Source organism: Prionailurus bengalensis, chromosome B1, assembly GCF_016509475.1.
Source record: "Prionailurus bengalensis isolate Pbe53 chromosome B1, Fcat_Pben_1.1_paternal_pri, whole genome shotgun sequence".
NCBI classification, from domain to species: domain Eukaryota; kingdom Metazoa; phylum Chordata; class Mammalia; order Carnivora; family Felidae; genus Prionailurus; species Prionailurus bengalensis.
Window position 1 is genome coordinate 193,846,872 of NC_057344.1, and position 16,813 is coordinate 193,863,684.

At 39.7% G+C, this 16,813-nt stretch overlaps 1 protein-coding gene across 11 annotated transcripts in view; it reads left to right on the forward strand.

Annotated features, from left to right (window-relative positions):
- Positions 1–16,813, forward strand: part of LDB2 (LIM domain binding 2) — a 381,770-nt gene that overhangs the window by 281,768 nt on the left and 83,189 nt on the right. For all 11 annotated transcript variants that reach the window (XM_043572892.1, XM_043572898.1, XM_043572897.1 and 8 more), the window contains exon 3: positions 14,974–15,146. In XM_043572892.1, coding sequence (XP_043428827.1) covers positions 14,974–15,146 — 173 coding nt within the window. The remainder of the gene's footprint in view (positions 1–14,973; positions 15,147–16,813) is intronic.

The window sequence follows — 16,813 nt, forward strand, 5'->3', positions numbered from 1 at the left end:
CTAAAATGTTCCCTCTGAGGAGGGGGTGAATTTCTGACAACAAAAGCCTTGGGGGTAAGGAAAAGAGAAGGGGGGAGGGGACGGAGGGAGAGTGAGATGGAGGGGGAAAATTTTTGAAGACATGTTCTAGTAGCAAGGGACATACTAGAAGTCATTCAAATGCAAACAAAAAGAACACGTACAAACTCCAAAGGTTTGAGAAAATAATAAGAGAAAGGCAGGAGAAATGCACCTAGGTTAACCTGCCCTGCTGTTTTAAGTCTTTAGAATCTTGGACAAGTCAGGAACTGTGGATGAGTCAATGAAATTAGTCCTGGGTTTGCAAGAAAAGGGAGAAAGCATGATGTGGGGACCGTGTGCTGACATCTGTAAATCTTCTAACAAGCATCTTGCAAATTCCTTTTGGAAAATGCTTAGAATTCCTTTTTTTATGTGTAGATGGCGGGATGTAGACAAGATTTATATGATCCTTGATGTTGTGTCTGTATTTTAACCTTTCTTCTCCTCTTCAGTGAGCAGTTATTGAATACTTGCTGTATGCAAAGGCCCTAACTGTGCCTCCCTAGCTGGTAAGATCTGTTGAACACGGCTGTGCCCTGGGAGCTTGGCTAGACACTCAATGTACTTTTTCTGTGTCAGTGAATCATCAAGGTCATCTAGAAACAAAATCATACCCACGGAACTAGCATGTGACCAGCCAGCTAGGTACATGCTACATGTATATTTATATGGGGCTGTAGGTGGGAGGTTGCAGATAAAAAGGACGAGTGGGTTCATTTTGGTGGAGGGACCAGACTTTCTGGTGGCCTCGTCTTCCTGATTCCCAAGCTTCACTCCCCCACGGGAGCCTGGCCAAGCATTTACGTGGCTCCCGCTTCCTAGGACTGACCACCGTCTTCCCTCAGCGCCTCCCACACACAGGGTTGGTTCTTCTGGACGTCTGTGTGGGAACATGCCTACCCTTCTTTCCTTCCGTCCATTCTCGCTTTCCGTCTCCCAACCTTTCTTCCTCTCTTTCTAGACTTTTTTTCACTGTATGTTGAGCACAGACACACACACAATACTCAGGTATTCTCCATGCTATTTAATTCTCATGGCAAGCTGGTAGTAATAATAATAATGAGGATAATATAATAAAACGACGGCTCTCAATGGCGTACATAGTCCAGCCAGTCAATAAATATTTGCTAAGTGCCTACTATGTGGTCCACGTTGCTTTCCGTGCTGAGAATGTAGCCAGATGCAAACAGGTACAATTCATCCCTTCTTTGAGCTTATATTCTTGCGAAGGAGGAGGTAACATGACAAAATAACCTTGTATGAGTAGTGATGAACATTATGAAGAAAAATTAATTAGGGAAGGGGGGTAGAGTCAGGCTGGAAGCGAGAGTATTTTGTAGATGTTTCTATGTGCTCTGTATGACACCCCTGGGAGGCTGGCACTGTTCTTGCCCCCCGCCCCCCCCCCGCCTTTGACAGATGAGAGACCTGAGAACAGAGTCATTAAGTAACTTGCCCAAAGTCACACAGCTGCTTTGGGGTAGAGCTGGGATTCAAGTCCAGGCAGGGGGGCTCTAGTTCCACACTCTGACCCTGCCGCCCTCTCCAGGGAGGAGATCAGGACTGGTGAGGCCTGGGAGGAGCAGGGCCAGAAGGGTCCCTGGAGTTTTGTTTTTTTTTTAATCAGTTCTTAATAGTGACAGAGGAGGAAGGTGGGAGCCAGCGAGAAGCCAGAGCCCTGCACACTGAGATGCAGGGGCCCTGCTTCGGGTGCACGTGATCCATCGCGTAAAGAGAGAATTACCTCTCCTCCCAAAGGCAATGGAGTGCAGACAGAGGCCATGAGTGTCATTTCATATCGGGGAATGGGACCACAGTCCCCTCACTGGAGAGGAACAGGCCAGTTTCAGGGAAGGGACTGTCATGGAGCGGTGGCTTGTGAGGGGAGTTCTTCATGCTGTTTGGCCCACGAGGAACGTTACAGGTGGGTGCGAGCCCTGGTAACTTCACTGGTACCAAGGCTCAGACAAACCAGACCCATTGCGGAACCCACAGAATGCCCAGAGGCTTCCTCCTCTGGCCTGAATCCTCCAGTCTTTCTGAAAGTCTGCACACAGCGTGTGAGACTCCAACAGCTGGCGCCCATGCGGTTTTATCAGACTTGGGTGGGTGCATTTTGGCCCTTACGTCCTGCTGTCAGAAAGACTCTGCAACATTTAATTCACTGTCAGAATGGTTGTTCCTTTTCTTGTAGACACAATCTAAGGGTCAGAGGCACAGCCCCCAGTGGACTTGTGTGGAATGCGAAGCTGACCCTCCTTGACTACTTCTCGTTTCCAAGGATTTTTACTTCCCTGTAAAGTGCCCCTGGAATGCTGACTTGGCGTGCAAATGGAGGCTTTCTTTCTTTCTCTCTTTCTTTCTTTCGTTTTTGTTTTCTTTCTTTCTTTCTTTCTTTCTTTCTTTCTTTCTTTCTTTTCTTCCTCTGTCTCTTTTTTCTTTCTTCCTCTCTCTCTTTCTGTTTCTGTTTCTTTCTCTCTCTTTTTTCTTTTGTTTTCTTTTTCTTTTTTAATTCTTTTTTTTAACATTTATTTATTTTTGAGAGAGAGAGAGAAAGTGCAAGAAGGAGAGGGTCAGAAAGAGGGAGACAGAGGACCTGAAGCAGTCTCCATGCAGTGAGTGCAGACCCCGACACGGGGCTCGAACTCACAAACCATGAGATCATGACCTGACCAGAAAACAAGAGTTGGCTGCTTCACTGACCAAGCCACCCAGGTGCCCCTCTTGTGTTTTCTTTTTAAAGAAGCATCTTTTTTTTTTTTTTTATGAACTTCAAATGTGCATGAATTGTACAAAAATAAAATAAGAGAGAAGCCCATTGTAACTAAGGAGTCTCCTCACATGGGATGTTTTTCTTACCTGCAAAATTCAAAATTACCCTTAATCCCCAGAATGAATCTTTCAAAATGATTAGTCTCTAATCCTTAATTATCATGACTAGAGCATTCAGACGTGAAAATTCCAGATACGGGCCCCTAAAAACTTATTTTCTCCCTATGATTTTGATTCTCTGCCCGAAACCCTGGAAGTGGCTTTGCCTCTGTGTCAGGAACCTGCATGTGCGCATAACCAGCTTGAGCTTGGCTGACTGTCTCAATAGACATGCCAAGTCCGCGTTCATCCCTGTGCCAAATATCTCTTAAGTAGCTGTTTACATCGTGAATGTGCCGTGGTCCTGAAATGATCAGGGAATGTTCCCTGCCTTCGGGGAACTACAGTCACTGAAGGAAAGACAATAAAATGGCGATTACAGTGCAGTAAGGTAAGTCTCAAGGACTGTGAGGAGACGAGTGTTCAGGGGGTAATGACTTTGACTCGTGCTTAGCGGAGTGGGATGCCGTACTCAGCTCTTTACACGTGCAGTGATGTTATTAATGCCTGTAGCTGCTCGCCGAATTAGTGAGTATTCTATTCCTGTTTGACCAAGGAAGACACTGGGGTGTCAAAAGCATAAGTCATTTGTCCGCGTCCACCTAATGACTAAATGGCCCAGCCGGTATGTGCATCCGGAAGTTTCACTGCAGCACCCAAGTTTGTAATCTTGCTCAACCAGAGGTCGTGGTGCTGTAGACAGGTATAAGGATGCTTCACACCTGGGATGAAGCAAAAGAGGAGGATCTAGGACCCTGAGGCAGAGGATGCTTCTGGGGCAAAACTTGGGAGGAGCTCGGCAAGGAAACTCTAGAAATGGTTGGGACTGCAGTGGAGTCAATAGAAAGGTGGGCGGAAACAGCCCCTTTGTTATTTTAATTCTACAAACCTTTCCTTTGACTTCAAAATCCACTTTAAAAGGTCCAATTTTATTAGCTTCTATTTTAGTGACCACTTAACACCTCAGAGGGAATGTCTTGTGTAATATCCAGCCTGGAGGGAAGGCCCCTTCCACCCAAGTCTGCACCTCTCTACTGGGAGGAAATCGTCTCTTGGCATTCATTGCTGAAGGTTGCCAAGCCCTGCTTTCTATTAAGTTTGGAATCACACACATTTGTCTGTTTCTCTGGCAACATTTCTCTAACCCCATTGAATTGTGCTGATATTAAAACATAAAATTGAATGACTTGTGGTGTCCCCATGGGTTTGAGTTTGAGATGGCCCAATAAATCATATTGAAATAATTTCGTAAGAATTCTTGAAGTTTGGCACCTTTGAACAAACAAGGAATGTCATTTTCTCACTTCTTTTCCTGGGGCCTTTTTTTCCCTTGAGCCAAGTGAATGGGTTTGGTGTGAAAAATTAAAAAAAAAAAAACATCCTGCAAATCATCTGAAAACATTAAATGTGGATGATTCATTCACAGCAATAACCACCTGAGCTGGAGTAACTACTTAATTTCATCATCTACATGTAGAGAAAGCTTTGAGGACTAGACGACTGCCACCGTCCCTCTGTAAGGGACACACTTTGTGATCTGAATGGCAAAAAAAATGTACACCTTGACAATATTCAGTGCTGGTGAAGTTGTGAGTGAAACATGTACTCCGACTATCAGGACTAGTAAGGAGTAAATTTGTCACAGCACTGGGAAGGGTGATTACTGGTAACTAGTTAAATTTAAATAGATGTATTTTTTTTTCCTCTTTCAGTGTCTACCCCACCGGAAAGAATTAAAAAACAATCCCTACATCCCTCAACATGAGAGTGTCTAAATGGCGTGTGAAATAGCTACACTCTGGAATATGATGCAGTGTTTAAAATTTATGAATTAGCCTTAGAGCTCAAAAATATATTATTGAGTAAAACAAGACAAGTTCCACGTAGATACATTTATTATGATAACTTCTACGTAAACCAAGACAAAAAGTACCCACACAAAATGATATGTGTCTTCTATGGGACATATCTATGGAGATAAATGTATAATTTAAAAATCTAGAAGGCTACCTAACATACTGATAACAAAGGGAGGGGCGAAGTCACTCGCCTTGATGGATACAAGGGTCCATCAAGGGTCACGGAAACATTAGAGCTATAGTAATTGTATTAGTTAACCCTAGCTGCTTAGACAAACATATCTTGAAATTTCAGTGGCTTAACGCAATAGAAAAGCCTTTTTTGCTCCAAAGTTCAAGTGGGTTTTCCCAATATGTGGCAGCTGGTCCTTAGCAATTCAGGGATCCATACTCCTCCCATCTCCTGGCTCTTCCATCCACGAGGGTCCATGGAATCGTTGCCAGGTCTGCAGGATTCGGTCATCAGAGGTGGGGAGCAGTGTGCCAGTTACACAGAAGGATTTTACTTGCCATGTCTGGAAGGTGAATTTTTCTTCTGGATGTCTACTTGGTGGAAAAAAATGAAAACAATGGAAATGCCCAGTGGATACTGGTGACAGCTCCATGATGTGGCAGCACCCAGCTGGCAAGGTGAAATATATTTTTGAGTTAGAAAGTGAGGTCTGGCTCTATGCTTACAAAAAGAAATCAGATCTAGTAAACAGCGATTTATTAAAAATTAATAAAAATCAAATTTAGGTATAAAAATAAACCAATCCTGGTTGATTAAAAACAACAAGCATTCTACTTTATCCCACATTGGTTCCAGGTAGCTACGCAGTTTTACTTCTCTAGCTGTTACGTTCTTCTGCAGTAAAATGATGGTGTGGAATATAATCATGGATAACATAATTACATTTATTAAATAATTATTAGTATTTTGTATGGTGTTTTTTCCACATATGTTAAGCACTATTCATAATCACTCATCAGGAGCTAATCAGTATCGCCATAATTTGAGTTCATTCCTACTCAAATCAGAGAAACATGCTAAACATAGTCTTTGTTTTAATGGCATTTTGGAAACTTGGAACTATCTAGGGGTACATTTTAAAATCTCCAGAAGCCCTTGGGGTACCTGGGTGGCTCAGTCGGTTAAGCATCCAACTTTAGTTCAGGTCATGATCTTGCAGTTCATGAGTTCAAGCCCTGCATCAGGCTCTGTGCTGACAACTCAGAGGCTGCAGCCTGCTTCGGATTCTGTGTCTTCCTCTCTGTCTCTCTGCGCCTCCCCTGCTTGTGCTCTGTCTCTGTCTCTCTCTCTCAAAAGTAAAATTAAAAAAAAACATTTTAAAAAATAAAAATAAAATCTCCAGAAGTCCATTAGAATTAGAAAATGCTACTGGGAATCACTGAACTAAACTTGAGATCTTTTCTGGCTCTAACGTTCTAATCTAGTACGTAGGATAGTGCCTTATATAAGGCACCACTTGCCTGGATATTTGTTAAAGGAATCAGTGAATTGTAAGTTGAATTTATGCAAAAATTTGTACAAAAATGTATGTGTGTGTGTGTGTGTGTGTGTGTGTGTGTGTGCGCGCGCGCGCACAAGACAGCAAGGTTTATCCTGAGTAAAAACATTATTCAATATTTGAAAATATCTTAATAGATAGCTTTCTAAGGTAAATCAGACAACCAATTCAATAGTAACCAAGAAGTCATTTGATCAAATTAAACATCCATCAGTATAAAAAAGAAGAAAATCATTAAAACAAAAATTAGAAGAATAATTTGATTTTCTTCCCATTATAAGTAATATGATCTGATTTCAGATCAACATACAGCACTTCCCCTAATCCTAGAGGCACTCCCTGAAAAATTCAGGGGAAAAAAAGAAAGAAAGCCTATTACTTCCCTCATTATTTCATACATTTTACTAGAAGTTCTCTTCTAAACATTGCAATAAGATGAGGAAGTAATTCTATAAATATATTGGAAAGAAAGAAAGGAACCAAACTATCAATATTTGGGAATGATCGATTTCTTCACCTAGAAAACTCAAAACAAATCTTCCAAAAACCTATTAAAATTGATAAGAACATTCAATTAGGTGTCTTGTGTTCCAAATAGAAATATAATGAAAGAACTATATTAACCATCAACATAACTAAAATATTTAACAACTCTCTTAACAAGAAATCTTAGCTATTTATATATTAAAAGACTACAGAAAAACAACAGAATCATTTTGTGATAGCAGTACGGATTTATACAAATGGATAAACATTTCATGTTCCGATATGGGAAGACTGGTTATTTTAGAGATGTCAATCTTTCTTAGTAAATCAAATTTAATTTAAATTAACCTCCTTCCAACTTTGGGTGGGAGGAGAAAGGAAGTTTTCAAAATTATCATAAGGCCCATCTTGAAGAAGAGAACATAGTTATGAAAGTGTTGAAATAAAAATAATGCAGGGGCAGAAACAAATGTATCAGATGTAAACTGCATGATAAACTTTGGATAAGTAATAGAATAAGGTATTGTCACAGGAAGTTAGTGAGACAAATCTATGTAATAGAGTAGTTCATCCAGACAAGACCCTCTAAGTATAAATATATAATGTCTGGTCTAGGCAGCAGCCCAAATCATGGGAAATGCACCGTGCTCCCTAACACATGCTGTTCCCTTGGCCCCCTATGCCTAATTGATATCAATTCATCCTGTAGCTTAGGTCTTTCTCTAACACCTTAATGACCCTGCACCAGGTCCCTAAGGCGTCAGTAACTAGAGCATGGCCTTATTCTGTGAGTCAGTAAAGGATTTTGAATTCATACCCAAAGGATATTGGCTCATGGTAGGAAGTCCAGCCATGGCTGTGAACCATTCTGCACTATGTTATTGTCAGTACCTTGGATAAAGGGGTAAAAGAATTTTGCCCACAGTGAAAGGCACACATCTGAGAGAAATACCCCGTGATATAGCTAACAGAATCAGAAACCAGTATTACCTGAATATGCCAGAGTGTTTGTTGAATTAAATGAGATGAAATGAGGCAGACGTACATGTGAGTTTCTACAACTTGAAACCCATAAATCCATTCGTGGATCGCATCAACTCATTCAGCAGATATGTGATAGATCCTAATTGTGTGTCAAGTATGGGATAAACAGTGCAGAACAAGAGAGAGCACGACACACATCTCACTTGTCCTTAATTAGTGAATTAATAGCTTTAAGAATTGCTTGATCAGAAGCTCGCTAAGAGCAAGATGGGATCTACTGTGGTCATCATTGTCTCTCCAGCAACTAACGCAAGGTGGTGTGGGTAAAGCCTTAGTCAAGTTATTAACTGTTTGGTGAGTAGAAAATGGAAGAAAAAATGCCTATTAGATTTGTGGGAGGATCAAATATTTTTTGTGGAGTTTTGGGATTTTGTTGGCAGATGAATAACGCATGTAAGAAGAATAGAGTATGTTCATCAGATCTTATCCTTGGCTAAATTTTCCAGTGAGGTCTCTTTGCACTAAGAATACATTGCAAGCCATTTGCCTTGGTCTAGATAGCCCCACATAATCTGGTCCCGCCTCTTTTTTTCTGAGCTCATCTCATTCTCCTTGACTGTGCACCTGCCAAGCTGCCTTCTTTCCGATACTGTGGTACACCAAGCTCATTGAACCCAAACTCATTCCTGTCCTGGGGCTTTTGCCCTTGCCGGTCCCGGGGCCTGGACCTCTTCATTCCCAGATCTTATGGCCCTGTGCAATCAGGAATCAGCTCCGTTATCACCTTCTCACTGCCACCTTCTAGGCCATCCAGTCTTAACCAGCTTGCCCTCCCTCTCCACCAAGTTCATCTACCTCTCCACTTTTCTGCTGTTTATGTCCAGCACCGAGAACAATGTCTGGCCCGTAATTGGTGCTTCATAAGCATATATTAAATGAATGATTCTTTGGAATAGTAAGAGAGGTAATCAGAAAGAAGATATTTAAATCAAATTGGTGTGATTGAGAAAAGAAGTAAAAGGTGTTGGAATTAAAAGATATGCTAATAAAAGATTCCAAATGCCAATTTATGAAAGTAAAGTTAGTTTGACCTGCTTTCCTTTCAAGACGAAGGAATTTGCTTTGAACCTCTATCACCCCCCTTTAATTTCAAGCATATGTTATGTCCTTTGTTTTGGCTATTTATGTTATTTACCGTAGACGGAATCACCAGTATTGTTTATTTCGCTAAGAAGAGCATCTCCATTTACATGGTAGAATAATGCATTCACTTATTTCTGAATACTGATAAGTTTAAGTTGAATGAATCTTTGTGTTTATTATTTATCTCAGTAGTGGAATTTTGATGTGGATTTCTGAGGTACTACAGCCTTAGAACAACTGTATAAAACTACCCAGATTCAGACAACCAATGTGTCCTTATCATTTTACCAAAAAAAGAGGCTTTTTTCAACTGTAGTAATTGCTGATTTTATTATCATTAATTTTGCCTCATTGAAAACACAAATACGTGGTTATATGGTTTTCTCTTTCCAGCCAGGAGAAAAATCATTAGTTAAGTAATTGCCAAGTGTTAAGTGGTACTAATACTAATATATCCTTTTATTCCACATTTTAATTAGGGTTCTCAACCCTTTTCATTTTTTTTTTTTGAAGTGAATTGTCTTTGCAAGTTAGAAAATATAGGCATTTAGAATAGTAAATCATCACCCCAAAGCAAAAAGTCATAACATTAGACAATTTTTTCTCAGAGGACTTGGAGAACTTCAGAGCACGTAAGAGCTGCACGTTAGAACTGCAGTTTGGCAAGAGTATTTACACCTAATAAGCTATTAGAGAACTAGAGATTCTCAAGATGAGGAGTAATTGCTACGTTGATTCACCCAGAAGTGTTTAGGTATGTCTGTTTTACCACAACCTCGCCAGGTTTATGTTTTTGTCGTTATTACCTTATTTTGTATTTTGATTGCTACTTCGAACATTTTCCCATACAATTATTTTCTACTCAGAATTTCTTTCATGTGAACTACTTACACACATGCTTGAGTTTTAAAAAGTATTTCCTTATGATTAACAGAGATGGAATGCTCAGAACAACAGACGCACAGTAGTTTATAGCTTCTCAGTGATTAAGAGTTCCCAGTGTGTACCATTTGGTTTCTAAATGGGGAAAAAATCGCTAATATCTACAGGTGTAGATATCATCCTATAAGTAACACCTACAAGAAAAGATGGGAGCTAGATAATGCTCCACAACGCCGTCAGCCTCCCAACTCCAATGGCAAGAACTTCTGGAGAGTGGGAGTCAATGGTTGGGAACAAAACAGAACGACAACAAAAACCTCCCAAGGAACTGGAATTCAGAGCTCAGCATCTAAATTACCTAGGAGCATATTTTTAGCTATTTCTAAATGTTTACCTACAATATAGAGTGTTATTTAGACATTATACACATTTCAGGCTCCTGAATAATTTAATCTGTCATTTTCTTGTCTTTCATAAGTACATAGATAAATAATACATACTGTATTCCATCTCCCTGTATTTTGCCCGCAGAAAAGCTCCCTGTGCTATCATGTTCACTTCCCCTTCCCAGCTTCTGGAGCTTTGACCTAAATGTATAAGAAAAATGGAATTTCTTTTAGAATCTACTATAGTCTTACTATCTATTCAAGAATGTTTGAAAGATGCAATCCTTTTCATGGGAGCACAATGTAGATTTAGGTGTATCATTATTGAAATGATTTTTAATTCCAAGGATTAAAATATAAATGTAAAGTGTAAGTGAAGCATATGAACATGACAGTATAAAACTTAAATAGATTCAGAATTGGTGTACCTGAGGAGTTAGGAGACCACCAAATTTAACCCTGAAATGTTCACTGATTTAAAGCAATTTATATGAGGGTGTGCAGTGTGGTTGCACGATTTACTAAATTAAAAGGACATTTTCACCTTTTCAGTGCTTCAGATATAATAAAATTGTACATTGAAATCAGGATTCAGAAGAAATTGGCAAAGAGTTCAAAATCACAAGTCCATTTTTTAAATCTATTATCACATTGTATTATAAATACTTACATATTTGTTAACTTTCTTGCTACAACTGAGTTTGAAGGACAAGGACAAAAATCTCTTTTTGTGTGTCCAGCGCCTACCAAGGAACCTTACACCTACTATGCGCTCAGTGAATGTTTATAAAAGAAATCTATGAATGAGTTGTAGAGTGATTTCCTTAAGCACAAGTGGTTTTTTTCTGGTTATTTGTCCCATTCACTGCACATTATCTATATATTGCTTGTCATGTGTGTGTGTGTGTGTGTGTGTGTGTGTGCGTGATATTTTGTAGTGTACTCTCTTGTACAACAAAAACTCTTTAACAAAGATAGCCTCTGTAGAACAATGGCACCCAAAGATGTCCGGTTCTAATCCCTGGTACCTGAGAATATGTCACTTTGTGATGGTAGATTATCCTGGATTATTTGGGTGGGTCCCATGCAATCACAAGGTCCTCAAAAGTAGAAGGGGGAAGCAGGCAAGGAAGACTCAAACCACTATTGCTGGCTTGGATGATGTAGGAAGGGGACGTAGCCAAGGAAAGCAGGTAGCCTCTAGATGCGGGGGAAAAAGCAAGAACAGATTCTTTCCTAGAGCCTCTAGGAAGAAACACAACTCTACTGACACCCTGATTTTAGCCCAGCAAGACCCAGGTCAGAATATCAGGACTGATGAGATAATCCGTAGAGAGAGTTTACACCACTGAGTGTACAGTGATTTGTTATGCAGCAATAGAAAACCGAATACGGTCTCTGACACAGCTTGTGTATCCTCATCAGCTACTAACACAAGATGTTGCACAAAAAGACTCCGCTCCCTCTCGTAGTTCATTTTTCTCATTCACTTCCTTTCTATTTTCACATTAGTGTTCATTACCCCATCCATGCTAGAGTAGGACAGCATTTATGGGGATTCCTCTGTTTATAAATGACAAAAAGCAAACACAAACTGACATAAGCAGAAGAAGCAGGGTGCAGATCTCACAGAAGCGGGACCTCCCAGGGACGGGGCTGGCTTTCACTCCAAACTATAATGAGGTCCCGGGTCAGTCTACAAAGACTCTCCGTCTCTCTAATCCGCTTTCCTCTCCATGCAAGCTTCTGCATTTCTATAATTCACATTTTTAGGAGCAAGACTGCCCTCTCTATCTTTCAGAGAAGGATTCTGATTTGCTCATCATTGTAGCCTCGGAAGCTGGTTGAAAGGGTGTTAAGATTATCCACTGTTACATGAAACATTTATTGGCGAAAAGTACAACCATTTATTTTATTTACTCATGATTCTGCGATTTGGGCAAAGCATATGGAGGACAGCTCCCGTCCGCTCTATGTGACACCAGCTCGAGGCGGCTAATTGGAGCTCTAGGATTCACTTCCAGGATAGCCTCCCTCATGCAGGTCGGTGCTGGCTGTTTGCTGGGAGCTCAGGTGGGGGTGTCGGCTGGAAGACTCCGTTCTTCATGTGACTGTTCCAAATGGTTGGGCTTCTCAAAGTATGGCTGTCTTAGAGTAAACTTTGTACATAGCCACTGACTTCCCACCCATGCACAAAGTGGAAGCTTCTAAGCCTTGGTAAGATTCAGCCCCAAACTGAAACAAGGTTATTTGTGCCACAGTCTGCTGACTAAAGTGGATCACAGAATCCAGGCCAGATGTAAGGAGAGGAGACTGCATCCACAAAGATGTAAACGTCGTTGTCATGGTTCATCGGGGCCACCTGTAGAAGTCTACCACAGTGGATGATAGAGCTTTGTGAGCGATGGTCCAAACAAGACCATGGAGGAAATTGTAGGTGCCGTCCCACAAAGAAAAGAGACCGGACACAAACCTCAGGTGTCCTTAACAGTCAGTTCCGAGAGTGCCAGAAAATGTTAAATAAAGCAAAGCTCCATTCCCTCTAAGTATATTTACTATATAGTTCGTACGTATTCTGGAATTGGAGAGGTAATTAAAATTTAGGTTTAAAGTTAAGAAGTCACAAACTTTTTCCCTGCTCAATTTTTTTTTTCTGTGAATGAAAATGATGATAGTGTATCACAGAGATTACTACAAAGGAATTAAATGGTGCAGGATCCATAATGAATAAACTATAATGTGGCTACTCCGGTGGTGTTTATGTGGAGGAACCTTTTTCGTGTGACAATTCCTTTGATATTGTAGTGAAATATTTTCACTCTGCATCTACATTTTTATGGTTTGTATTTATTCTCCACAGTACCGATCCCAAAATGTCAAATTACTAGAGCTGTTTTATGGAAATTCGTTTTAGGTTGGAATATTTGAAATGCATTAACTTAATTGTATCTGTTTAGCAAAGTACAATAAGGCTTTTTGCATTAACAGAGTTTTCTTTATGGTATCAGCTGTGCATATGTTTAAAGACATGAATGGACTCAAATCACTCTTGTTTGAATTTTATATTTAGCAAATGAACATGCGCTGTTAGGGATTAAGCAGTATTTGGAAAATGTATGTGTAAGGATTATTTAGAATGGAATTGCCAAAAATCCCGGAATATTTAGCACACACTTGTTGATTGATTTTACTGCAATAAATATGAAGCAATAACAACTATATAAATTATTCAGAGACTAGTCATCCACAGCAGGATTCTTTAGAGATTACTTCAGAGCACAGTTTGGCAGGATATTCTTTTTACAGTTTTTTTTTTCTTTCCAAATCCATGTACAAAAGAGATATAGATACATATGGAATGGATTCATATTGATTCTTTGAAAATGAAATTAAACATTTTAAAACATTCAAGTGAAGATTGCATGATCTTTCGTACTGAAGCTCTCTTTGGTAATTTATTTACCTTAAATATTATTTTTGTCTTTCAGAAGGCATTACACAGTGAATGTAAGAGATTTATTAAAAACCTTGGATCGCTTGAGAGTGCTTTAGTACTTTGCCTTAAAATCTGCACATAGGCAAAATTCCTGATATTATGAGTTGGGATTTTCAGCATAAGAGGATTTAAAATCTCTGCTAAAGCAAGGGCTTGTTAGGTGTTTCTAGGCTTCATATATCAGAGAGTCCCAGCTACTTACCAATCGTTCAAACTAAAATGGGGCAGGACAGGCAGGACACATACAATCAAAGAGACCAATTTAGACCGAGTAGAAAGTATCAGGTTCTCTTAAAATTGGTCTTTTGTTCTAGAAAGAAATCTTATCCAGCTCCAGAAGCAGATAGAATAATCAGTATTTACATAGGTAGGGACCTCTTCGTATATTCTGATCCTGATCGCATTTTAAAGATTTCCATTCATTAAAGCATTTGGAGACAAGATATTGGAAAGAGCAAATGTTTGCAGATTTGGAGTTAGAGACCCCAATTATCTACTTATAAGTCATGTGACTCTGATACAGTCCTAATAACCTTTTTGGTTTTTTGCATAATAATCCTTTTGAGTTCCAGTTCCTTACTGTCTTGAGGTTGTTCTTAAGATCCAATGAAATAACACCCCAAAATACTTTGCACACTAAAAAGCATTGCATTATTAAAATTTACATTATTATGAATCAAATATGATTAGATGACTGCTCTATAAGCAGCTCATTGAAAATTCCAAGTCAGTTGAATGTGGGTTTTTTTGTTGTTTTTTTTTTTCACTTGGGGTACCTGGGTGGCTCAGTCAGTGAAGCCTCCAGCTCCTGATTTCAGCTCAGGTTATGATCTCACAGTTTGTGGGTTCGAGCCCCACATTGGGCTCTGTGCTAGCAGCACAGATCCTGCTTGGGATTCTCTTTCTGTCTCTCTCCCTCTCTCAAAAATAAATAATAAAATAAACTAAAAAAAAAAAGAAATTATGTCCACTTAGAGGATACTTATGAGATCCAAAGGAGTCAATGATTCTGTTCCCCTTATTTTTAAAGTATCAACCCTTACATGATCAACTTTTGGTGGACACAAAATCTGAAGAGATGAACGTACAAATATTCCCTGAATAGTTGGAGATGTTGTTTTACTAACTGTAACCCAGAAGGGTCATGGCTGTTTATAAAAGAAAGAGATTTGTCTCCTGGTATGATTGGTTTCCTGAAACGATTCGTACCCGTTGGAGGTCTGGCAACGATGTGGGGTGCGTGGGACCATTGGATATTTGTGTTAATGGTTTATTTCTCTGTGTCTCTCTCCCAGCTATCGGCAGGACGCTTATCCCTCGTTACTTTAGCACTGTGTTTGAAGGAGGGGTGACTGACCTGTATTACATCCTCAAACACTCGAAAGAGTCATACCACAACTCATCCATCACAGTGGACTGCGACCAGTGTGCTATGGTCACCCAGCATGGGAAGCCCATGTTTACCAAGGTACAGGACACCCTCAGCAACATGGCTTGTTTCTCTGTGGGTGTATTGAAGGATAATGATTGTGGTTTTCTTCTGGAACTTTGAGCTGATTTCTCACATCTCAGACGCTTTCAGCACTATGAGATCATCTCTTTTGTTTGTGGCACGGCTAGACTCTTGGTGAACACTCTTCTAAGATATGTGCAGGTGGTACAGAGCACCTGAAATTCAAATATGGCAGAGCCTTGGAACTAAGAGGGAGAGAGCATTGGCTGGTCTGTCAAACCCAAGTTGCTAAATTAGAATTTTGACTGTAATACAAAGAATTTTCTACAGCTAAAATAACATTTCCCCATTGCTGTGTGGTCAGTATTTGTGTTTTGTTTCTGAAATGAAACACTTTTTAAAGCTAAATTCAAATGTTAACAAACAGGGAAAAAGTCAACTGACTACAACTGAACTAGTTGTAATCTCTAGGGAACATAAAAACATAAATGAAACTAGGGAATTCAGAGTTTAAAGGTTGTTTCCCCAAATTCTAGGAAGTCCTGGTTGGTCAGTGAGCAAGTGAGCACAGTAGAGCCAAAGGCTGGTTGTGAGAGAATAGGAACACAGGGGAAGGGTTGTGGAGGGAGGAGCAAGTGACACATTCTTTGAGGCAGAATTCAAGGACCTTGAAGGATGTAAAATGAAAGAGAAGAGATAGAGAATCAACCTGGCTTCTATACGTTCTACACCTATGACCCCTTCCTAGCCACAGACAATTGACAGATGGAACGTCCCCCTGGGCAAAGACCTTTCTGGAACACTACAGACAATCCCTTTATGCCCTCTCCCAAGTAGAAACATTCCTCAGAACAAATATTTAGCTAGAGATTCTGACAAACCGAAATTTGTTTTAATGAACACTAGTTCATTGCATTTTCACAAAGACTCAATTTGAACTAATTTGTAATATTAATGATAGCACCTATCTCTTTTAGTTGAAAACACACACGATGATCCTCTCTTTATAGTTCAGAAGTTGAATTATCAGGGTTAATTGCAAAAAGCCCAAATTACCAAACTGAAGATGTGTTTGTTACCTGTGCTCAATTTTGCTGAAAGAATAGAAATAAAATGTTTATCATGTAAAGTATCCATTGATCTTGTTGGTACAGTTTAATCTTTCTGGTGCTCACAATGATGTTAAAAACACACACACACACACACACACACACACACACACAAGGGCAAAGAAAATAGTTCTAAAATGCAAAGCAAGTCATCAAATGTCATTGATCTTATGGTATCTTGATTTTGTCAATAGACATTTTTAAATGCAGGATAAGAGTTGGGTTTTTCTCTTTCTTCCTTTTTAACGGTTGAGCAGAAAGGAAGGTTGCTGATCAGGGACAAAGTACATTCCCACTGTATTCTGGGAAGAGAGTTTTGATATGTGGAAAGGAATGATCACCCGGGTGATGGTTTAATCTGCCCATGCCTCACTTCATTTTGGAGATGTAAAATATTTCCATAATCTTGTATGTTAGATGGATTAATACAACCTATTTCGAATGTTACAAAGTCAAAGCCCCACAGAGAAGAGCTTTCTCTGCTAGCTCATTATGGTTTTATTTGTTTGTTTGTTTAGTTTTTGTCTAGACTTAGCATATTATATTTAGGTAATCAAGAAAAACACACCAATT